Source organism: Corvus brachyrhynchos, unplaced genomic scaffold (genome assembly GCF_000691975.1).
Source record: "Corvus brachyrhynchos isolate BGI_N302 unplaced genomic scaffold, ASM69197v1 scaffold34, whole genome shotgun sequence".
NCBI lineage: Eukaryota > Metazoa > Chordata > Aves > Passeriformes > Corvidae > Corvus > Corvus brachyrhynchos.
Genome location: NW_008238126.1, coordinates 2620041 through 2643846, shown reverse-complemented (window position 1 = coordinate 2643846; position 23806 = coordinate 2620041). Strand labels below are relative to the sequence as shown.

Sequence of the window (23806 nt, the reverse complement as noted above, 5' to 3'; positions counted from 1 at the left end):
TGCTAACCTATGACATATAATAACCTATTTAAGGAACTGCATTTAGAGATCCTTCCCTCTGTGCTTAAGGCAGCATTCTGTCCATGTGTTGAGTTCTGTCCTTTGCTGTAGATTTCCCTCTGACCTTTCTTGTAAGCAAAGTGCAGCTTTTCTAGTGCTCACATCTCACATCTCAATGCTCCTGTTTCTCCTTATTCACCATGACATGATTTTTAATGTCACTGCACGCAATGTTAATGGCAAAGTTGTGAATGGCCAGCTGCTTCTCCCTGCAAGAGCAGGTCAATTTTAAAGGTTCATTTCTTTATTCCCCTTAAGTGTGTTGCTAACATTTCCCCATCATATTTTTACCTTCACTTTGATTGTTTTAAGCCTTTGAGCCTTCTTGCACAGTATGTTTTTTTATCATGTGCTATCTTGTCAAACGACTGCTAGCTATTAAGTCACATTGAAATAATATTATTAATGAACAGTAGACTCTAACTATGTTTTTCTCTTTATTTTTTTTTTGAATCTGAGAATTTAAAATAAGTATGGCTAGTCTTACAATGAATATTTGAGGAAAAGAAAGAAACATCACAAAGAGTAAAAGATACTCGAAATCTACCTGCAACATGAGTGAGCAAAAACAGAAGTGGAAATAGGGATTGAAGAGAAACTGTATCTCAGTGTTACTGTTTTATTTTGTTTTCCCAATGCTAATGCATGAATTGTGAATTTAGTTTTCCCTTCATCCTTCATCCTCCACATATTTATGTGGTGCTGTCAAGACCCACCACATCAGTGAAACTAAAATGTTCCAGTGCTCTACTGCAGCGATAAGATATGATGCAAAACAAACATAATTCTTTGTGAGGTATCAAAATGAGACTCTGCATCCTTCATATGTTTTTTGCTACTTATAAAACAGGAATATGAGTATGTTTCTTTGGGATTTTACATTTAGTGTATGCAATGTCCAGTGTAAATGCTACAGAACAGAGTCTGGGGGTGGGGGCAAAAAGTGAAGTATATCAAATTCTACTAAATTAGTATGATTTTCTTTGTGGTTTGTAAGAAATTCAGAAATTGTATTTGCATAAATTTAAGGGTCAGGGGCCATCTATTTGTTTAGGACCTTCTGTCAAGGGTTTTTTTCCCTCTGTCATTTATCCCTCACAATAACTGAGGATTATTTCCTCAATAAGGGTTTTTTTCCCTCTGTCATTTATCCCTCACTGCCTGCTTACATAAAGATTGAGGAAAAAAAGTATTTGGATTAGAGGAAGAAGTGTTTGGAGTAGAAAACCACTCATCTACCTCCTTGTATTGGTATAACCTTGGTGTTTTTTTCTGAAGTGGGCATACAAATTGTTACAGGGATAATTGAGGCATTTTTTGGCACACACTGGACTGGTTAAGTTCCCTAACAATATCCAAGGGTATTTTCACATATTTGAGAGGTGGAAATGTATAAATGGTAAAGGCTGAAATTTAGCTCAAGGCATGTTAGGAACTGGAGGAAATACAACACATTGGTTGGTGTGTGTTGATAATTCTCCAGTAATTTTAATCAGTCAGTTAGAGAAATTTCAGACAATTATAAAAAGGATTAAAAGGACAAGCATTTTTCTTTCTTTCTTTTTTTTTTTTTCTTAATTAAGGATAAAGAAAGCCAGCAGAAATACTGGGGGTTTTTTTTCTGTTTATTTTTCCTACATGGTAATTAAGGATAAAGAAAGCCAGCAGAAATACTGCTTTTTTTTTTTCTGTTTATTTTTCCTACATGTGGTATAAAATTAAGTTTATGGATAATAATTGCTTATATAAAAAACACTTTTTCCTGTCTGTTGTTGTTTACCACTTTGACATAGAACTGTTTATCCCTTGAGCCTTCTATGCTGCAGGGCCCTTGGGAAGGGTGCTTGGAGAGTTGGGTTTTGTCACAAACCAATTCTTTCTGTGTGGTCCTCTCCCTGGACTGTGCTCTTCCCTGCAGCTGGCAAGGAAGGAGATGGATCAAGATACAGATGGTGAGATCCTGCTCTAGCAAGCAGAGGAGGGAAAATGTGTCCCCAAAAATCAACTACTGCATTTTTTTTCCCAGAGAGTGGCATATTTCAACATTTTAGTGCAATTGTCATCTATTCTTGTTAACTCGACAGAGAAACTGCCATTTCTTACAAAGGCACTGATGCTGCAAATAGAGGAATATTTAGCTTTTGACTGGCTTCAGGGAGGATTGAGATGGACATGGACATGTAAATGAGAACAAATCCAAATGTATTCCAATATTAATCCAAACCTGTTGAGCTGCTGTTCTAAAATATAACTTGGTTTTTTTTGATACAGAGGTTATCTCATTTCTATTTAATTACCTTGAACCACTCATCCTTCAGTATTTGAAGTGTATGGAAAACACAGCATTTCTCTGATTTGGTGATACCTTTTTCTTACTTTCTTTCTCACTATGGCTTTGCAATACAAACTTCCTTTACCTTTCTATATAGATAAAGATTTCTCACTGCACTTATTCTTATTGCAGCAATCTAATGCTCTTTTCTCTTGATCTTTTGCACTGCCTTACTTAAAGAACTCCCCAGAAGGCTCTGACAGAAAATGGACATATTTAAATGTGCCTGAAACAGATGGTGATACTGTGAGTTCTCCTGAATTCTCTGCTCTAGTTTACTTTCAAGGTTTCTCTCTCCTTTCTCCCTTTTTGTTGACAGCTGTACCTGTGTGTCTTGAAAGATTCCTATGTGTCAGAATTCAGGTGGTGATACATGTTTTTGAGCAACCTTGTTCAAGGACTCAGAAGGAAATATGCACTAGATTTCTAAATGTTTTTTGTTCTGGCAGTGCACATATTTCTCTAGTTTTCTTTAAAAAATATTCAGTTCTTTCCTAATTGTAAACTTTTGGAAGAGGGAATCCTCATAGCAGTACTGTGCATTTTATGAGTGTGAAGGAAAAGGGATTGAGGGGTGATATATTATGTTGTAGTGGAAAAAATTGTTGTATTATTGCTAAAATTTTTGGACTTTACAAAATTTGCAGAAATGGGGTGGGGGTTGCATTTTGCTCCTTCTTTTAGAATTGTTAATGAGAGACAGGTGTCACTTTAAATAAATATGGTTTTATACTATCTCCATTAGGGGAAGCATCCTTGTAAGTTTTCCTAAGGGCTCTGTCAGCAGTTGTCTTATGAGACTCAGTAAAAATTAGGTGACCAGCTGAGCCAGAGAAGAGATTGTTTTTTTGTTTTTTTTTTCCTGCTTGGAACTTACATGAGCTTACAATTTATGTAGCCTGTCTGCTCCTCAGTTCATACATTAATTAAAAGGTAATTTAGATTTAGTCATGTTTATAAATAGGTTTGAGTCTTGCATGGAAAAATCATGTCTAGACATTTAAACTACTATTAACTACAGTTCTTATTCTCTTTATATCAAATCATGGCAATTCTATTCTATGATATATCTGTTTCCATAGCAAGTCCTAACAAGTAGGACAATATTGCAAGACTGTAGCTTTATGAAAAAAAAAGCAGATTTTGGAAAAGAGTAATGTGTTTCAGCCTCTGAGCCCTTTTTCTGTTCCTCTCCAGACAAGCATTAACAGCATGATGAGTGTATACAGTGAAACTGGTGACTATGGCAACGTGAAGGTCAGTGGTGAAATCCTCCTCAGTATCAACTACATCTACAAAACAGGTGCCCTCAACATCCTGGTGAAGAGCTGCAGAAACCTGGCCATTGCAGATGAGAGGAAGCAAAGGACCGATCCGTAAGCACAGAGAAGAATTTCCTGCAGCTCTGCTAGGGGTGTCCCCTCCCCACATCCCACCCTGACTGCAACCAGGCGTTGGGATATGAGCCTGGGAATTCACAGGATCAGTTGCTACAAGCAGCATTTTGGTGATGGTTGGGTTTGGGTTCCCTGTGGGAAGAGCATTTTCTGTGTGCTTCTTCGGGCAACATGTGCCTGTTCTGGGAAAACAATAAGATTATTTAAATTACCAACCTGTTTGATAGTAAAAGGGCAAAAAAAAAATGAAGGAATAGGCAGGCAGCATCATGGGTTTTTTTACTTCTATAATCAAAACTGAAGTATATGAGAGGAGTGATATCTTGGAGGCAGGGATTGATGGAGATGACTTTGCTTCCAAGTATCCACAGACTCACTTTGCAAGTACCATGTTTTCTGAGTTTCTCATCATAGTTTTCAGTATAACATGTATACTCCCTCATCAGAAAGTACCAATTAGTGTCTCTAATCGTGATTAATCTATGGTACATAAATTATGCAGTTTTTCATTCTCTTGTATTTTTAGTGTATATTTTATCATACGTAACCAGTCGGTAATCATATATAGCAAAAGGGAAATTGTTAGGAAAGCTTGTTGCCTTTCTGAGGATAAGTAAATTAATTTACTTATACATACTTAATATACTTAAAAAGCTCTGCCTTTTGTTACTCTGATCTTATCTGACTAACACCACTATGTTTGTAGGTAAAGGCCATACCTCTCCATGTTCTGTATATTCTCTGTTACATGTTTACACTCTTCATACTGCAAAAATTAATTTCCTTGTATGTGTTGCTGATGCAGCAATGTCAGGTCTTTGCTCAAATTGGTCATTGTCTATTCCTTGCTAATAATTTTCTCTTTGCCCTGCAGATATGTCAAGGCCTACCTTCTGCCTGATAAGTCCCGCCAAAGTAAGCGCAAGACCAAAATTAAAAGTAACAGCACCAACCCGGAATTTAATGAGACACTGAAGGTGAGAACAGTCTCTCTCTCAAGCTGTGATGAATGTTTCACTTGTGCTCACAGGTATTTTCTATGTGTGTTCCAATACAGGGAGTAGAACTTGGAAGAGATGCCTCAAAAGGGAAGGTGTTTAAGCAAAAGCATCTAGTAAACCTATGAGTTGCAATTTCTGGCTTTCAGCATTAAGGAAGTGGTTTTATTTGGTTCTGCCCTTTACAGTTAAAAATTCTATTAGTTGCCATAGAGCTCTTTTAAAACTGTTGATGTTCCCATCTAGCCTGAGCTTAGAGTTGTTAAAAGCACCTTAAAGATTTTATATGCCTGATGCTGAAGTAAAGCTAGATTAAAACCTCCCGTCAAACTAATTTTGAGGAGAAAGTAATATTTTGCAGTAAGATCTGAATTCTTCTGGAAGGTTTAACTTATTTCTAAAGCAGAAATAACTTTGATAAGAAAATGCCAACAACTGCTTCTGTATTTGTCTCCTTGAAAAGCTGTGGTTAATTTCATTTTCTGTTGCAATGGACTTGATGCACTTGAGGACACAGTGCCCTTTATCCACCCCCTTGCCCTTTACCCATCCCCAGTAGAGAGACTGAACTCTTCTGAGCTCCTCACAAGCTGCTTATTCACTTCCCTGACTCTGTGGTGCAGGTGGGAATGGTGGAGTTGCTGCCCCTTCATGGCCTCTCTGGCATCTTGACCTCAAGGCTCCTGGTGATTCCCTTTCCTACCAACTGAAGGCAGTTATCCAGCAGGCTGCCAAGAGGCCAGAAACTCTCTAGTTAATCCTGATTTTTTTGTTTGGTTGGATTTTTTTTTAAATTTCAGTTAGGTTTTGAGTAAGTTTCCTATAATGGAGGCAAATAGATGTTCCCTGGCCAGTGCATTTGGCTTAGCCTGGCTACAAAACCATTTTGCAGGCACACACACTCGGTCTGGCCAGACTGCTTGCCAAGGGAGAGTCTTTTTATAGCCTCATTTTTAAATGGTATAGAGTAAAATTAAGTCTTTCCTGGAACTGGAAAAAAATAAGGTGTTAGACTTTATTTATCAAGTAAAATAGGACTAAACATGTTTACTGGGTGAGGATAGGACCTAGAAGTTTCTCAAAACCACAAATTGTAACAAAAGGGGCTTACTTGAAATGTGGGTAGGTAAGGAAGAGTTGTTCACCACAACTGAAAACCCTCTTTAAAAAGAAAAATAATTAAATCTAATTAAATCTGTCTTTTATCTTTCCTCTTTGACTTTTACCCCATTGTCGCAGAATATGAGGTTTCTCACAGTGGAGCAGCTGGCATCTAGGATTAAGCATTGTAGATATATCTGTACATAATTAGCAAACTGACTTGACTGTTTCAGCTTTTGGAGAGTATTTGTCCATGTACAGATATTGTTCCTGATGCAAAAATAAGACATCTGGGTCTCTTCAGCTACCACTAGAAGGGTGAATGTCAGGGAAATAATGGGCTTTTTGCTAAATGTAGAGTGTGCAGAGCCGGAATTCCAGATGTTTATAATTTTATGTGTATTTGCTAGACTACAATGCTAGTTTTTTTAATAGCTTTGATACATTAATAGCTGTAGATGAGTTTTTCAATAGCTTTCAAACCCAACAATGGTTTCTGATTCACTCAGTGCATGCCTTACAAATGCTGTTGTACGTGTTTAAAGAACAAATTTTCGCAGGCTACAAAGACAACATTGGAAATGAGAAGATGCTTTCTGGAAAGCAGTGTTCAGCAGACTTCCTTTAGGGATGAAAGAACCAGTGGGATTCTTCTTTTCATCAACCTAGATGTTGATCTGCTTCTTTTACATAAACTTGTAGGGAATTAACAGAATCATATTTTTAAGCATCATCATTTACTTTATAGCCAAAAATACCCAGTAAATAATACCAAAAAAAAGCCACAATACTGGTAATAACATAAATTATCACTGGATGCATACAGCACAGGAAGATTTCACATTAAAATTATGAGCTTTCTGGCTAGATCAATCTTTTTTGCAAGGAAAACAAATCTCTCTTTCATGCTTCATTTGTTAGCTGCTGCGGGCTTGGTGAAACTGAGCTAGATCTGTAAAAGGCTCAGTGGAAAATATTATTTCTGCTTATTCTGAGAGTTTCTTTTTCTCCCTTTCTGTTGGTAGTATGTCATCAGTCACTCACAGCTGGAAACCAGGACCCTTCAGCTTTCTGTCTGGCACTATGACAGGTTTGGACGCAACAGCTTCCTTGGGGAAGTGGAAATTCCATTTGATTCCTGGAACTTTGAAAATCAGGGCGATCAGTGGTTTCTGCTCCAGCCCAAGGTAAGGGTTTCCAGGACTGCTGAAAGGGCTGTCAAGCAAATTTAGCAAGACTTAGTTATTTTTTTCCTTTGGAACTTATTTATAAAGCAGGACTTTATAAGTGTCTAATATGACAATCAAAAATAATATTTACTTGTTCTTAATTCAGTAAAAGCTTACTGGTTTTGAATTCTTCATGAAAATTTCACATGTGATTGGGTACTTAAAAACAGTAGCAAAAAAAATGTTTTCAAAGAAACCATAAGTTCATCCCGTAATAAACTCCAATAGAAAAATTACCTAGTAAATATACATTAATTCTTTTAAATAGCACATAAATCAAAGAACTTTCCTACCATTCCGCCTACCCAATCCTTAACAGGTTATTAAAGAAACCAGCTTTTTTTTTTTTTCAGTTCAAAGTGGTTTACACCTTTCAGACGTGACAAAGTGACTTCTTAATCTCTCATTCACCTTAACTAGAAAGGCACAAGATAGGGCTTCTAAAACAGCAAATTAATTGGTCTGTGAAATTGGTCTGTACAGGGTGTGCCCTGTATCTAATGAAGGATAGGGTGACTTCTGTGCCCAGGGCACCCCTGCTTTGGCAAAGGTGTTTATTTTTGGAAGAGATTCAAAGAGCTGTTGTAAACTAGAGGATTAAAGGTTTCTGCCTTGTTTGCTCCCGCAGCAGCCATAATCCCCAGGAATTCCAGGGGTTCAGACTGCCATTTAAGAAAGTGTATTTTTCTAGTTGCAAGAAAATATGAGGTGTGCAGCAAACACTGTCAAGATTAACTAGATGACTTGGTTTTTCTATGTTCATTACATTTAAGGAAATTGTATTATATTTGGGGTTTCAGGAGAGTGTGTTTGATTTTTGCCTTTCTAACAGGTGGGAGATGGATCTGATTGCTGTGTAATTAATTCATAGGTAATTTCTTTTAATCCTAACGGGAAAATAACCAAAAAACTCATGAAGCTCTTCTGCTCAGGAAAATAAGTAATGAGGCACTAAGCACTTCAGTCAGTCCAGCTGGAAGGTGTTATCTGATTATTTCCAAACCCATTAAAAGGATTTTTAAATTACTTCTTTTATGTCAAAGAAAGCAAGCACAGAATTGGTCTTGTCTGCCTCCTAAATTGTTACAAAGAATGTTTCTAAACTTAAAACACTGCTAAGGTTTTTGATCAGCAAGGATAATATTGAAGAAAAAATCAATTATTGTTGTTTCAATTAACAAAAAAACCTCACTGGTTAATACCCACACAAAATACATGCTATTTTCCTATGTGGACTGCCTGATAGAGACAGGAATGGAGGAATGGCAATCAAACATTTTCTGGGTTTCATTACAGTGGTTGGTTTGTTTTATCATGAATCATTTAGCTGCTTTAGTGAAAAGATTGGAGACTCAAAGACGTGTTTTTTCTATGAGCATTGAGAGATCTGTTTTCAACAGGAGTGTGGCTAAGTCAGAAAAAGTAGAGAAAATAGTTCTGTGGCTGAAGAGGGGACAGAGTATAGAGTCATGTTACATGTGGGTTTGGGGGAGAGGCTGACAAATCTTTTCTGACATTAGAACTTTACACCATTGCTTATCCACTAGTAGAACTAAATAAAAAATAACTTTTGATGCCTTTATGGGAAACTTGATCCTAAACTTGCTTAGTTTAGACCACAATGAGCTGCCTGACTGGCAAAATGTAGATGTGCAAATGATTCCACAGCCGTTTACTACCGGTTTTCTTTAGTCCTTTGTTGTAGCAGCTGGCACTGGACACTGGTGTGAGACAGGACTGTTTTCCTCAGTCAGCACAGCAGTGCCTGTGTTGCTGTAAAAATGCTTCAAAGTCACAAAGGGGCCGTGTTGCTATCACTAAAATTGCTTTGTTCTCTGTGCCATCCTTGGGTGCAGACTTAGCCCCAGTGAATGGTCAGTGCCTCAGCCTGGAGTCGGTGAGGTGAAGGCAATGCTGACTCTCTGCATACACCTTATGGATTTCTGGTGGGGGTTTTTTTGCTTGTTTTCTCTTGGTAATAGAATTTTGACCTTTGTGGGGTGTCAGGAAACAAGCTGAATGCATATCAGAGAAATACATTCACAGGTCAGATCTTCATCTACAAACAGTTCTTCAAAGGCTTATGTGGTGCCTCGGTGTGTGTCTTGCTGTGCTGGAGGATCCTCTCCCTTTATCCATGTCCTTTGTCCCTCCAAAGAGATCAGGAAGATTTGTTCATTTGTACCAAAATCTAAGCACTGAAGCATGTACAGAAATCATATCACAGAACCACAGAATGGTTTGGGTTGGAAGGGACTTCAAAAATCATCAAGTTCCATGGGCAGGGACACCTTTCACTGGACCAGGTTGCTGAGCATCTGAGTAGTGCCACCTCCATCAGTGAAGTTAGATCTCTCTGTGTTACATCCAACGTTTTTAAAACTTAAGTTTCCAATTTCTTGCAATGTGAATGGAAGTTCAGCACCCTGCCAGTGAAGGCCTAATATTATTTTAACAAGATGGTCTGAAGAGCACCGATTGCATTCTTCTGGGTAAGAGTCAAACATTTATAAAAAAATATGTAGAAATGCAGAAATAGTAGCTGTGTGGAAAAGGACACTGGGAATAACAGTTTTTAAGAAGTTTTTCTGTTTCAAAGCTGCACTCTGTTCTCCTTCACCTTCATTCCCCACACATCTATGCAAAGAGTGACTCAGGAGTGACTCCTCTAAAATACAAGAAAATAATTACATTTTAAATCCTGACTGAATTTAAATAAGGGCTATCAGCTTAAATCAGTTACAGTTTATATGCTCAGAAATAAGTTGGAAGGGTTTTTTTGTTGTTGATTTGCTTCACTGACTCATGCTAGATAACTCTCTCCTCTGTGTGTTCACTGAACAGTTTAATTCCACTTGGGTTTATTTTTCTGAGAGCTTGCATTCCCTAGCTCAGAAAGTTTTCTAAAATGTGATTGCCTCCAATTTGGAATGTCTAATTATCTGAAAGTGAGCTGGTGAATCTTGATGTGTTTAAGTGTTTAAAACACTTATTGATGTACTGATATATTTCAACAGAATTAAAATCAAAAAGAGAATGTGAATGATTAACCTTGACTGGATTTCTGTTTTGTTTGTTTGTTTGTTTTCTCCTCAGGTGGAGGTTGTGACAGATTTTGGGCTTCAATACAAAGGAGAACTGACAGTGGTTTTACGTTATATTCCCCCAGACAGAAACCTAATGCTTCCTCTGGGGCAGTTTCAAGGTAAAACAAACATTAATGATGATGATTTAAAAAATCATGTGATGATGATGTATTAAAAATCCTCACTTAGGGTGAAGATTGAAATCACACTTAAATATGCTCGTTCATAGAATCACAGAATGTTAAGGGGTTGGAATGGACCTGAAAGACCATCTAGTCCCAAGCCCCCTGCCATGGGCAAGGACACCTCCCAGTAGACCAAGTTGCTCAAGGCCTTATCCAACCTGGCTTCCACAGTTGTGTTTATCTGTGAAAATTCTGAACCATGTGTATGTTTCTTTTGCACCATCCTTTTCTCTTACACTGAACTTAAGGAGAGAGAAAGGAAGAGGAATATGCAGTCAATGGTTGATGCATGACTCTGACTTAATTTAAAAAAAAAATCCAGACATTAGGTAACATGATCAAGGGCAGCCACAGAGAAAAAAACTGTCCGCATTGTAGGCTGAGAGTTCTTTGTTCGGCTAGTTAGATACAGTGTTTAGCTGATCAAGTAATAGACTTCACTTAGTTCTTCATGCTTAATTTGCCTTAAGCTGCCTCCTCATTTTCACCCTTTTTTTCACACTCCTTTTCCTCTGCTCAGTCTTAGTGTATTACTGCTGCAGTTTAGTCCTGTAAAAGCTTATTTGAGTTCTTTAGGGTGAGCCATGATTTTCATCAGCAATGAACAAGGGAAAAGAGTTACTATCTCTTTGCATTGTAGTAGCATGAGGAACAGCAATCCTTTGAAGTGAGAGCAATCACTGGGTAGCACCTGAGTGCACATGGCTATACCAGACACACATATATCACCATCTTAGTGACAGTATTGCTTGTTAGCATTTGCATTTGGTAGATTAGATTTCTTTCTTTTCCTTTCTTTTTTTTTATGACAGATGATATTCCCCCTGCTAGCAGTACCGTTCTCTAAAGGTTTGTTCTCTTAAAAGCTAATTGTTATCAGCTCAGTCCAGATACGCTGTCTGCATTTTTTAAAGTTAGTACATTTTAACATCACTCCTGATTTTCTTTCCCGGATGTTTTCAGCCTGAATCAGTCTGCACAATCTCTGCTGATAAAAGCTCCTTAGAACCTGCAGCAGCAAGTGCCCATGTCCTTGTGCTGCTGTTTGAATGCAGCAGCATGTCAGGAAGCACCATGCCCTCTGCCATGGTCTCCGGGGAGCAGTGCATCCCACACACAGGATACAGTTGGCTTATTTCTGGACTTTAAGCTTTGGGACAGAGGTTTTATAGCTTCCTTTGTGGCCCAGGGCTGCCTTAACATCAGCACTGGAAGTGGACTCTGAAAAGAGGGCAGGATTTACTGGGCAGGCAATTTTTTGTGTTCAGCACAGCAGTCCACAAATACTTACAATGGAACAGGACTTCAGATAGGGCATGTTGTTGTGTCCTTCAAGGACAAGCTAGTTAGTCCTTGGTCAAGTTCTTTATCAAATATGGAGTGACTTTTCTGCCCCTGCCTTAATGAGGAATGCTTTAGTCCCATTGCAATATATTACTTTTAAAAATCTAGCCAAGACAATTTACATTTTCAAATCAGTCTTACAGTGTATATATAATTTCTGATTGTAATTTTGCAACTTTGTTCTATGCTTAGGAAAGAGAGGCTTCAAAAAAGGAAAAAAAGGAGATTCTCATCTGCCATCTGGAGGCATATTAGAAGTCCTCATCAAAGAAGCAAAGAATTTAACAGCAGTGAAATCAGGAGGCACATCTGATACTTTTGTGAAAGGGTTTGTGGGGGTTTTTTCTCCCCCTTTTTAATGACTGCACTGGATCTAATTTAAGATTTGTGTAACATATCTATAAGCACGTGGGTACACAAAAAATTTACATAGTATGACAATATATACATGTTTTTAGTAGATAGGCAGTGTTTTATGTTGGACATTCAAAATCCAAATTACACAGAATGCTTGTGTTCGAAAAAAATGAAAATAATCCTGCATATCTCAGTATAATGGATTTCTCATAAATGTAGGTTATGCATTATAAATGTTACATTTAGGAAGTAATAGATACATTATTACAACATTTTTCTTTCCCTGTTTTTGCTCTCAATGCTAGTTTTCAGGCTTGCTGATTTCTAGATATCTTTGAGTTCATAGTAATGGCTTGAATGTTGTTACTAAATGGGGACAACAGGAAACATCCTGTCTTTAATTCCCTGGTGGAGCTTAGAATTTATCTTGATCTTCTGTTGTGCTTAAAACTATCACTCAGCTCATACATTTCAAGTAGAAAAAGTAATTTTCATTTTTTTCTGGACGATCTCTTCTTGTGGTTTGAGATGGACACTGGACAAGATGACTCCAGAGAGGCCCCTTCAAGCTAAAGTTTTTATGACTCTGTCTATATTTAGCCTCACTGAAACAAGAAGTTTGTGGTTGAGGCTTGGGGCAAGGAGACCTAATTCCAGTTTCTGTTTGTGGTAACTGACACTGTAGCAATGAGAACAAATGGAGCACAAATGCAAAATAAGCAATTCAGGCACATGCTTAACTTCATACCAGTGGGGAGATGGGGTCCTGATCCCATTTGAGTCCCTACATAATTGTCATTTATTGTGACTGTTATGTGACAAACCATTTCCATATTCATTTTCCTTTTCTTTCTCTCCCAGATACCTGCTCCCAGATGACAGCAAAGCTACAAAACACAAAACTCCCATAGTGAAAAAGAGTGTGAACCCCCAGTGGAATCACACCTTTGCTTTCAGTGGCTTGAATTCAAGGGACATACAGAATGTCTGCCTGGAACTGACTGTGTGGGACAAGGAGTCTCTTTCCAGTAATATTTTCCTGGGAGGTGTCCGTTTGAGCACTGGAAATGGTAAGATCCCATCTGACTCACGTTGCTTTTCTTATTCTGCTCTCCTCTTTCTTTACCCACGTGATTCATGTGTATGAAGGACAGAAGTGTTACTGAGTGTTTTGAAAATGTATGGGAAGCTGTGGAATTTGAAAATGGAGAAAAGGCAACATGTACATAATCTGTAGATGATTTAGTTCTTTCCTCCACTGAGTGAGACACAAAAACTTTGTGCCCATCTATACTTCTGCATGGTCTAAAACAACTCTGAATACCTTGGGAAGTATTCCTTAGCATCCCAGTGAGAAGGAGTCAACTACTTCTGTCCAGCAGCAGCCTTTCTGCTGATGATGGTGTGACCTGGAAGAGGTGTGAATCCATTCCTTCTGTGTTGGGAAGAAGTTGCTTGTGGTGCAACGTGTGGAGGTTTATGAGCCTCTGCCCACGCACCTGAAGGAGTTCAATGACAAACTGGTGCTCTCCAGGAGCTGCCTGTTTTCAGTGTAACTCCCTGTACAGGTGAAGTGTAAAGTGCTTGTCATTTCTCTTGTACACTGTTGTAGTAAACAAGCAGCGATGTTACCCAACTGCTTCCTAAAATGGCAAAATGCCTCATGTTTTTACAATTGTCAGGTGTAAGCAATGGCAAGGAGGTTGACTGGATGGACTCTCAAGGGGAAGAGCAGCACCTCTGGCAGAAGATGATTGACAGTCCGGGAGCTGCAGTGGAAGGGGTGTTAATGCTGAGATCCAGCATGAGGAAACGCAGACTCTGAAAGACTTGAACTGCTGGGGGGTGCCACAAGGAATCCTGGCTTCAGTGGTGTCCAGGCTCGTGTCACTTTGCCCATTCGAATGTGAGAAGGGTTGTACTCTTTGCCTTGGATATTAAGGCTGTGAGTGAGATTTTAATGCATTCTGCACTTTCATGTACATGTTTTTTACCCAAGCTTCTTGTGTGAATTGTTTCTTCTGAAGCCAGTGAGAACTGGACCTTGTACAGAGATCAGACTGGCTCCCTCTGTCCCTTCTGGCAGCTGGTGTGCAGCTGATGAACACTTGGTCTGAGGGCTGCTCAGAGTGAGCAAATTCTCTTGCTGGTCATTTAGTGAGTAATGCCACATTTATGAATCTCCTTCTGGCTCAGAGATGGCCTAGAAGGCAGCAGTGGCACAGTACAAGCAGATTCAGAGCGAGTCTGTGCTTTGGTGTTTGTAGTCAAGAAGCCATAATGTTCTGAAGGATAACAAACAGTGTTTCTTTATCATGTTTGCTTGTTGGCCTGTGCAGTGGTGCAGCACGACAGGCTTGGGACCAAAACCCCAGTGAAGGAGGGCCAATACTTGGTTCAGTGAAATCAAAAAGCCTCTTATGAAAATAAATCATAACAAATCCTCAAACAGTGTCCAGAACTACGTGATGCTACTGTGGTTTGGATTCAGTTGACAGCTCTAGCCGAGACCTTCTGACGTCATTGAACAGAGGGAATATGTCCACATGCCAGTCCCCATCTGATGTGTTGCTGAGATGAGACACACACCAGGCTTGGACAGAGTTAGCTAAGACTTGATTCAACAGATTGTGTAGAACAGAATGAGATTAAAGCATGTGCCAAAATGATTTGCATAACTGTAAAATGTTCTCTCAGTGGGCTGGGGACCCATTCAGGCCCATGCACATTAATTATAACCCGAGTAGGACTTTCATTCTCCTAAACATCCCCCAGTAGATTTAACGATGAATGGGTCTTGGCCAAGTCAATCATTAATCTTATTAACCATGACAATTGTTCGACAGTAATTTTGTGATTCCTCAAGGTATAAGACAAAGGAAGATCAGGAAACGGAGTGAACAACATTTCTTCTGAATTTTCCACAATTAGAACACAACTTTCTATTTGCACTGGTAAATTAATCTATAGCCACTCCTTCATATTTTTTTGCCCTCAAAGTTTATTGCAAGAAATCTAGATTGAACAACAGAATATGAACATAGCTAAGCAACTACAGCTGGAGATTTTGATATCAGTAGCTGTCCTACTGTACAATTAAGTACATGTATTTAGAGCTGAATTCAAAACTTTAAGATGTAAATTATTTTCCTTTTAAGGTATTTTATGCTGGTTTTTGTTGGAGTGGCTGGAAACTGCAGAGAAGTTTACAATCAGTCTTCTAAAATCCTAATATTATTGGATAAAAAAGTATTTATTTGTGTTAAAAATAGCAGTTTTAATAAAATTATTTGTTTCATTATGCATAAGTTATTTCAAAGTTCTGATATGACTTTCAAAAGTCACTGGAGGTACTTCTTGCCCAGTTGGAGACTCACCATTTTCAGGAATTAGCGAGTCATCTTTGAAAATGAAAATTCTCCTACAGACTCTCACATTGGGAACTGAAAGTCAGTGGTTACTCAAGAAAACTGATTTCATTTTCCTTCTTCATCTTTTCTTCATTTTATTCTGAAGTTCAGCTCAAATTGGGCAGTGAGGGAAGTCTAGTTTGGTTTTAGCTGACTTTTAATTTTTGCAACCTAAATGATTCTGTCGTTCTACAATTCTGTGCTGCAGATGCTGTGAGCTGATAAATTAGAGCACAAATATCAAGCATGTAACATTTTATGACCTTGTTCTTATCACAATAGTCTGTCTTTAAGTATTAGATTATTTTTTATCACTATCTTCCAAAGTGAAACTAAACCTAACTTTTGACACCTAAACTACCTCTCTCTTTAACAGAACTGTTTTGAATTGTCTTGGTTGTTCGTACTACAAACCTGAATTTATTTTGGGAATAATGATATTACATTGACATGTAGGCACGAACTTGATTTTTGCTTTTGCTAGAAGTTGTTTCAAACAGCTAAAGCTGTTGAATCTAAAGAAAATGGTTCTTCGAGGTAAAATTCCAGCTGGAGTTTTAGAGGAACATTGTGCTGTTGAATGGTTTGCTTTGATTCATTTTGATGGTGAAAATGCCAAAAATAATAACACAAAACCTCCTCCCAGTTGGACCTTAGAATGGGCATCTTTTCATTTGCCAAACTGAAAAACTTAAAATGATGTTAAGTCGAATTTATTTTTGCATGGAGCACAAGTGTTTGCCTGATTTTTGAATGGCACTTCCTAACCTTCTAAGCATTAGCATTTCAGCTAAATCATGTTTTCCTTTGAAACAAAAAAAGTTTGTATTTTACTGCTTCAACTTCTGCCCATTTTGGTCTTAAGGCAGAGTTTGTGATGAATGGTCTCATCTGGGAAGTGCCACCCAGCACATACACGGGCTTTAAGCTCTGCCTTTCCTTGCAAAGGGTCAAAATGTTGCTCTGAGCCCACACCTGAAATTACAGGCTGGGCTGTGAACAGGCTGAAGTTCAGCATGTGGAGGGAACAGTTTCACCTGGAAGTAATTCTGGCCAAGGTGGTGGTGTTTGCCATTGATGGGCTTTGGAGTAGAACAGTGAAATTACCTCCTGCCTTAGCAGGGACAGTGCTGCAGCAGGCTGTCAACATAAAAGGTGTCACACCCACCAGAGCCTCGCGGAGATGACGAGCATCAGATAAACACTGGAGCAACTTGGAAAGTTTTGCTGTTCTCTGATGTTACCAGCTCATTTGTAGGAATCATCTGACTTATGGGAAATGTCACATTTAATTATGTCTCTCACCTCTTTGTTCTCTTCTTCTGTAAAGATGGTTTATGGTTTGGAAAAAGCACAAGATGATTAACTGCAGATTTGATTTCTTGTTTCCCAGATATTTGAATTAATTGCCCATAATTGTGCGTCATCACGTGCTGTGTGTTACCAGGCTGAACAGAAAGACAGAAAGCCAGGAATTAGACCAAAGCCTTCCTTTTCTATGTGTGTTTATGGTATTGAAGGTGCATTAATGGTTTATTCAAAGTTAATTTTTAGGAGGAAATAGCCACAATTTTAACACTGATTCATAAACTCCTGCCCTGAGTAGATAAATACAGTAGAGCTGACGTTTCTGAAGTTGTTTTCTACACAGACCTGAACAACTAAAGCTGCATCAGTGGAGAAGAAATCAGCTCTATGGTGGGTTTGGAAAATGTGTTACAAACCACATTTTACACTGATACATATTTTTCTAGCAAGGTTTGTGATTAAATTTTGAGGGTTTGACCCATTAAAGAAGAATAAAAGTACAACTTTTGCTGTAAAAAGTCAAGTGGGGCCAGTAAATACACCAATAGACAGTGCCAGTATCTATCAAAAAGAGCTGATGCCATGGGCTTTCCAAGCCCTGCCAACAGACTTTGGTACCCAGCCCTGCACTCTGGTGGTTTTCTCTACCAGCTATATGGGGACTTTAGGCTTCCAAACCTGCTTGCATGTTGAGAAACCTAAAGCAGGATAAAACAGGTTTGAAATGTCCTCCCCATCTCCTCTACCTCCACCACATTACACAAATGAGATGAGAGGAAAGCTGCAAAGATTGAGGGATGATGTTGCCATCTTCCTGTGCTAATCCAAGTGCCACTGCCCTCCTTGGATGCCTTTAAGAAGCCACATTTTTTCATCTTTCTTTCCCAGCTGGAATGGTTTAGGAGAGAAAGCATTGGGATGGCAAGCATGTTTTGATCATTGTGCATTAGACTGGAAGCTTTTCCTTCTGTGCCTCTTCTAATACAGATTATGCTGAGGTAGCATGAATGAAGCATTTTTATACATTAATCTTTGATTTTTCTTTTCCTGACTGGTTAAGCCCTGCTAAATGCAATTATTCTAAGTTGTATTCTGCAAAATATCAACTCAGCTATAACAACAGAGCAGCCTTTGAGCATCCACTGGTCCTAATTGATAAGGAGAAGGAACGGGAGGGTTGCATTTAGTCTGGCGTAATTTTGACTTCTTGGTGGGTCTGCTCATTTCCCAGCTTCAGGAATGTAAAGTTTGCAGTTTGCTCTGTAGCATCAATGAAGAAAAAGGCTGCTTAGATCTCTTACACCTCTGGAGAAGAGATGAGAGTCCTATTTGCACAGCTGTCTGGTTTGTGGGCTCACACAAGGTAATAAGAGCTGTACCTGAGTCTTTGCAAGGGTCTCTTCCTTCATCCCTCCCTTCAGTTCAGCAGCCCTGACCACAAGGTTCTCCCTGGACACTGATCCCCAGTGTCTGGGAGGCAGCAGCATGCAGAAGTGAAGGGAGAGCCCCACTTATTTTCTTCTCTATGAGGTTAACACTGGAATTTTCCTTTGCTAACACACAGTATTGATTTTCAGCACTTTGCCACCATGACAGAAATCAGCATCTCCTGAGACCTGGCCCATGCACTTTATAAACTATTTTTTAAAAGTAATTTAAAAAATATGGGTTTTTTAAATTTATTTTTTACCCCCAGAAATGTTAACACCTGAGAACCCTAGAGAAATGGTGGTGAATTCCAGAACAGGATGCAGACATCTATTTGCAGTGTTGGCCTTTACCATAGCTCAGGAGGAGAGCTGAGAAGCACGCTAGCAGAACCTTACCACTGTGCCCATGAACTTCCTACCCAGTGATTTCATGTTTGCAAATGCTGTTTAATAAGTGATAATAATACAGTGTTACTTATACTGTGTATATTGACACTGGAAACTGAATCTCAGCTTGCTTTTTAGGTGGTTTTTTTAGGTTTTCTCTTTAGATTATTTATTTCAACAGCTCTACTTTGTGGCAATAACATGTATATGGCTGTGTGCTACTGCTCCTGACAGCTCTGTGTAGATTCCCAAGGATAGTTCTAATTGTTGAGGTTTGCCTAAAGCCAAGCATAGTCATTTGCTGCAGCAATTAGAGAATGTCACATATCCCTCGTGCTGCCTTTGTTCTGCTTAAAATCTGTTGCTAGCAATGTGTTTAATTATTCTTCTGGACATGAATGGTAGTAGCAGTAAATGGCATTGCAGTATGTTAAGTTCTGCCCAAATTAAGACAAAGCAAAGTTTTCTGCTGAGAACATTTTTGTACTGTGCATTGTACATTGTTTTGTGGACAAAGGTGGCTGTTTTCAGCTGTTGTCAAGATTTCTGTTATGTCTTTTAAATTAAAATACTGAAATGTTGCTGTGTCTTTGTCTCTCCTAAAATGAATTACAGCAAACTATGTCTCCTGGGAACATCCTGTATTATCTCATTGAAATGATGACTAATGCAAGAGGCCTACCATGTCTTCAGAGGTGGGACTCCATTGATGGTGCCTGGGTTTTTTTGGCCTTAAAAGCACTTAAAAGTATAGAAATTCAGCTATTTTTTGTTTCAGAAGCATTAGATCTGATTTTTTTTATATATTCTAAGAAATAGGGAAGTGCACTGTTCTCTTCCTTCTTGCTACAAAATTATTTTACATGTGCTTTAACTCTGCCTGTTCACCAGGACCTTCTCTCCATCCCTGAATCTCCTGCTTCTTCCCTAGTTCAAGGTCCTGCCTACCTGAAAATCCAGGTATGTTCAAAATGCATCTTTTCTGTAATTGCTAGTTCTGATTTCTTTTTTATAATTATTATAAGAAAAAACAAGCATTCGACCCCTCAATTTACACTTTCAGCACAGTCATGTTCATTTCAACTTACCTCAGAGCTGAGGGCCCTCTTGCACCTTGTGGTTCTCTAGTTCCCTGGGCTTTTGTGTCTTGCTGTGGCTTCCCCAGTGAGAAAGGAGGCAAACCCTGCTCCTGGTCTGGGCTTGTGCTGCCCCTGCTCACTTTGGAGCAGTTCCAAAGTCTGGCTCAGTTCTGGTGCCCACGTTACGGGGAGATCACCTCAGCATGGCTCAGGGGTCTCTTGGTGTGGTTTGGGCACAGGCTCTTTTGCCCTCACACCACCCTTGTCTAGCTTGTCCCTGTGCTGGTTCTGGCCTTTATGGGCAGGTCAGACACCCAAAAACTGGAAGCAGCTGCAGGTAGGGAAGAGCCTTCCTGCCATTTCTCTGCCCTTTGTACCTTTGCTCAAGACTGTACTTAAGGACTTGCTTTGGGGTCTGGAAGACCCTCTGACCCCCTCTGTCACTCCTACACAACTGAACTGCAGTCCCTCCTCCCCTTCTCTTGGAGGTGATAGATGACAAATTCTCCTTGTAAATTGGAATTATGGGCCATCCTAATCACTGAAATTCGGGTCTTGGTACTTTCTGGCTGCGTGGGTGGCAGTGGGAGATTATGCTGCTCACTAGATAAGACACCAGCACATTCTGCATGGACACTGGCATTCCCATTTGTTTCCTCTGTGTTTCACAGAGCATGAAGCAGCTGGATCACTGCTTGAAAGTGGCCAGAGAAAACATGCATGAGCTCTCCTCAGCTGCCCATGTCCTCACTGGCTCCTGTAGCCCAGGCATCCTTGCTTCTACTCTCTGCCTTCCAGCATCTGCAGATGGTTTCCCACTTTTCCCTTCAGCAAGCTGCCATAAAAATCTCTTCCAGACACAAATGGGGAGAGAGAAATGGGCAGCCGCACATGGCCAAGAGGAGCTGGGCCACCTCCTGATGGTGTGGAGCACTCACTCCCTTTTCCCTCTCTGTGGATGTACAGCCAGAGCAGAGACTGGTGAGTGGCTGGAAGCGATCAAGCACTGAGATTGCACAGCCTGAGCTCTATTATTCCCCCACCACAATTTAAAAAGTGGGTTGTGATCGTAAGAGGATTTAAATATACTCCAGGTTACTCTTTAGCCTCTGCATTTTCATTAATTATGTGATGCAGTCTGACTCATGCTCTTATGTAAGCACTGAGCTGTAATGAAGCCCCATGTTGTGGTTGTTTAGTGCAGAAATGTAAAGGATCATTGGTGTTTTCATTAAAATGCAACACTTGCTGTCCCAGAGGGCTTTGAACTTCAAGAACAGGGATGTGAAACTTCAAATTCTGCCTCTCCTCTGCAGCTGTAGAGGAGGTATGTGACAGCAGGGGTTGTTCTCATCTAATTAGGTAGATTACTGGGTAGAATCTGGGGAAAATCAGGCCATTTACAAAATTGTTTTTTGCTGAGAAATTGCTGCCTCCCACAATTTATCTCAATAGTTTTGTTTGTAAAAGATACTGGATGTCAGGAACAGTAATTCTTTTCTCATCTGAAACAACTGAAGTCTTCTGGTTCTTACTCAGAACTCCAGACTGAAGTAGGAACCTCCAGCCCTTGACTGTATCCATACACTGTGATGTGTCACATCTCCTGCAATGAACAGCCTGGAGGTGGGATGGAAAGGACAAGACTTATGGCAGGTCTAATATTCGTGTTCTAAATCAGATTTGCATTTTGACTGCAGTGGTAGGATTAGAGCTATGGCACGAAGAGCTGTGTTGGTAGCACTAGAGAGACTCCAGCCAGTGTAACTTTGAGGGAGGGGAATTTTCTGCTAAACCTTCAGTAAAAAAAGTGCTCTGGTGTAGATACTGAACCTTGCTTATGCCACGTTATTTTTCTGGAACCAAAAGTGTACAGGATGAATTACTGGAATATATTTGCATATATAAATGTTGGGCTAAAGCCAGAAATACTAAATCCCTTGTTCAAACACTCCTTTCCCAAAAGGCCATTCTACCAAATCCCTGCATACCATACATGCAGGCTGATTTAACTCCAAAAGAGACTGCACATGGTATTTTTCACTGTTCCCCACAAAAATGTACAACAGAAAATGCCAGAAACCTTGTATTACTAATCAAGAACAGCTTTTCTTAATCACAGGATTTTAATAGATGTTCTGTGCAGAATATACCTAGTAATCCAATCACTCATGCACTCTCCTCCACTTAATTCAATTTCCTGTAACAGCCTAGTGATTGCAATCACTTTACTGATTGTAGCAATTGTAAAGCCCTGCTCCTGTTCACCCAGTCGTGAAAGATGACTGGATGCACTGACTCTGTACCTAAATCAAAATGGAACAGCAGCAGACTGGAATTGCAGCAATACAGGAGAAAAATCAGACCCATTTGAAGCTTTTTTTTAATAGGTTTTAAATCACTGGAAATCAGTTGCTCTGCTTTTTCAGTGAGGAAAGTGAGGAGAAAAAAAACACTAAACCTGTCCACCTGTGATTCATGCTATAAGCATGTGCATGCTGAAGAACCTGAGCCAGAGAACTGGGGCAGCAGCAGTCTGTGTATGGATGTGTCCTTGGGCTCAATCACAGAATCCCAGAATGGTTTGGCTTGGAAGGGACCTTAAAGATCATCTCGTTTCAACCTGCCTGCTGTGGGCAGGGGACCTTCCACTAGGCATGCTGCTGAGAGCCCCACCCCACCTGGCCCTGAACACCTTCAGATTCCAGTGCCTCACCACCCTCACAGTGAAGAATTTCTTACTAACATCTAATCTAAACCTGTCCTCCTTCAGCTTAAGGCTTTTTCTATCACTTCATGTCTTTCTGAAAGTCCCTTTCCAGCTCTCTTGTAGCCCTCTTTAGGCTGCTCTAAGGCATCCCCAGAGCCTTCTCTTCTCCAGGCTGAACAGCCCTGATGCCCTCAGCCTGTCTCGGTAGGAGAGGTGCTCCAGCCCCTGGACCACCTTAGTGGCTCTTCTCTGGGCTCCTCCCAGAGGTCCATGTCCTTGGTGTGCCCAGCCCTGATTTCCTAAACCACTGACTCTCTTAGGCAGCAGAGGGAAGGCAGCTTGGGGTACAGCTGCGTCCACCACCCCACGGGCTCTTACCCTCCTTGCTCCTTTACAGTGGGCTGCAGACTGACTTTATCTTTGGTTTGGTCAGGTCTGGAAGAGAAATGGTATTTCTGTGATTTTTGTTACCAATCCTGTCCTAAGAGCAACATTTGGAATGGCTCAGGGCTTCTTTGCCCCTCAGTTGCCCATCTGGCAAAGTTGGCACCACCACCTGCAGAGCTCAGGGTGTATCCTGATCTTGACCTTTGGCATCAGCACTGGAGGGCCAAGCCATAGCTGCTCTTGGGTGTTCAGCAACACTCTCCTAACACTGGGAAGCAGATCATCCTGTTCAGAAGAAATGGCTCACCCCCATACACCTCCTCCTTGGTGCTGTCACACTTCAGGCCACAAATTAGCTTTTGTTAGCTGGTGTCAAGGCTGACACACCTCTCTTCACATCCACTCCCTCATTGACTCACTTGCAGGACCAATCTTATTAAAAGAATTTTTTTTTTTTACTTTTTTGTTTTCTTTTTTTTGTAATTTCAGAAGATGTGAGAGACCAAATTCTGGTAAGGATTACTTTAAAGATGCTGGTAAAACTGTTCTGCTGACAGCAGTGTAAAATTTAAAACTCTTACCTTATGGTCAAACAAGCATTTGGCTGAAAAAAGACTGTGCTCTTGAGGGGCAGCACAGATGCTGGAGTGCAGCTTTTCAGACATGTCAAATTATGCATCAAACCCTGTGAACAGGCATCCAAAGCTGTAACTCTCAGTTTTCACTCCTCTGATACTTGTATTCTTCTTGCATGATGTGTATTCTTTGCAGTGGATTGTCAAGATTGTGGGCTATAATAAAACAAATGAAAATTTTTTCCTGTTTTGACTGCCTCCTAGTATTTTTTATTAAACAGGGAACTTTTTTGGTAATTTGAAAGTGATGACTTGGAAACAAGTATTTTCACAGCTCTGGAAGTGACATATCCTTGATGAAGTTTCCCTGGAGTAATGTTTCCCTGCCATTGAAGCAAGAGCCTGGTCTAAGATGAAGAGGAGAAAAAAAA

At 39.9% G+C, this 23806-nt stretch overlaps 1 protein-coding gene across 1 annotated transcript in view; it reads left to right on the top strand.

Moving 5' to 3' along the window:
• Window positions 1-23625, top strand: part of SYTL5 (synaptotagmin like 5) — a 63373-nt gene extending 39748 nt beyond the window's left edge. The window contains 8 exon segments of the mRNA XM_008633031.2: window positions 2573-2638; window positions 3590-3768; window positions 4664-4766; window positions 6914-7075; window positions 10214-10322; window positions 11925-12060; window positions 12951-13159; window positions 13772-23625. Of these exon segments, the coding sequence (XP_008631253.1) occupies window positions 2573-2638; window positions 3590-3768; window positions 4664-4766; window positions 6914-7075; window positions 10214-10322; window positions 11925-12060; window positions 12951-13159; window positions 13772-13914 (1107 nt within the window). The 3' untranslated portion in view covers window positions 13915-23625.
• The last annotated feature ends 181 nt before the right edge of the window (window positions 23626-23806 follow it).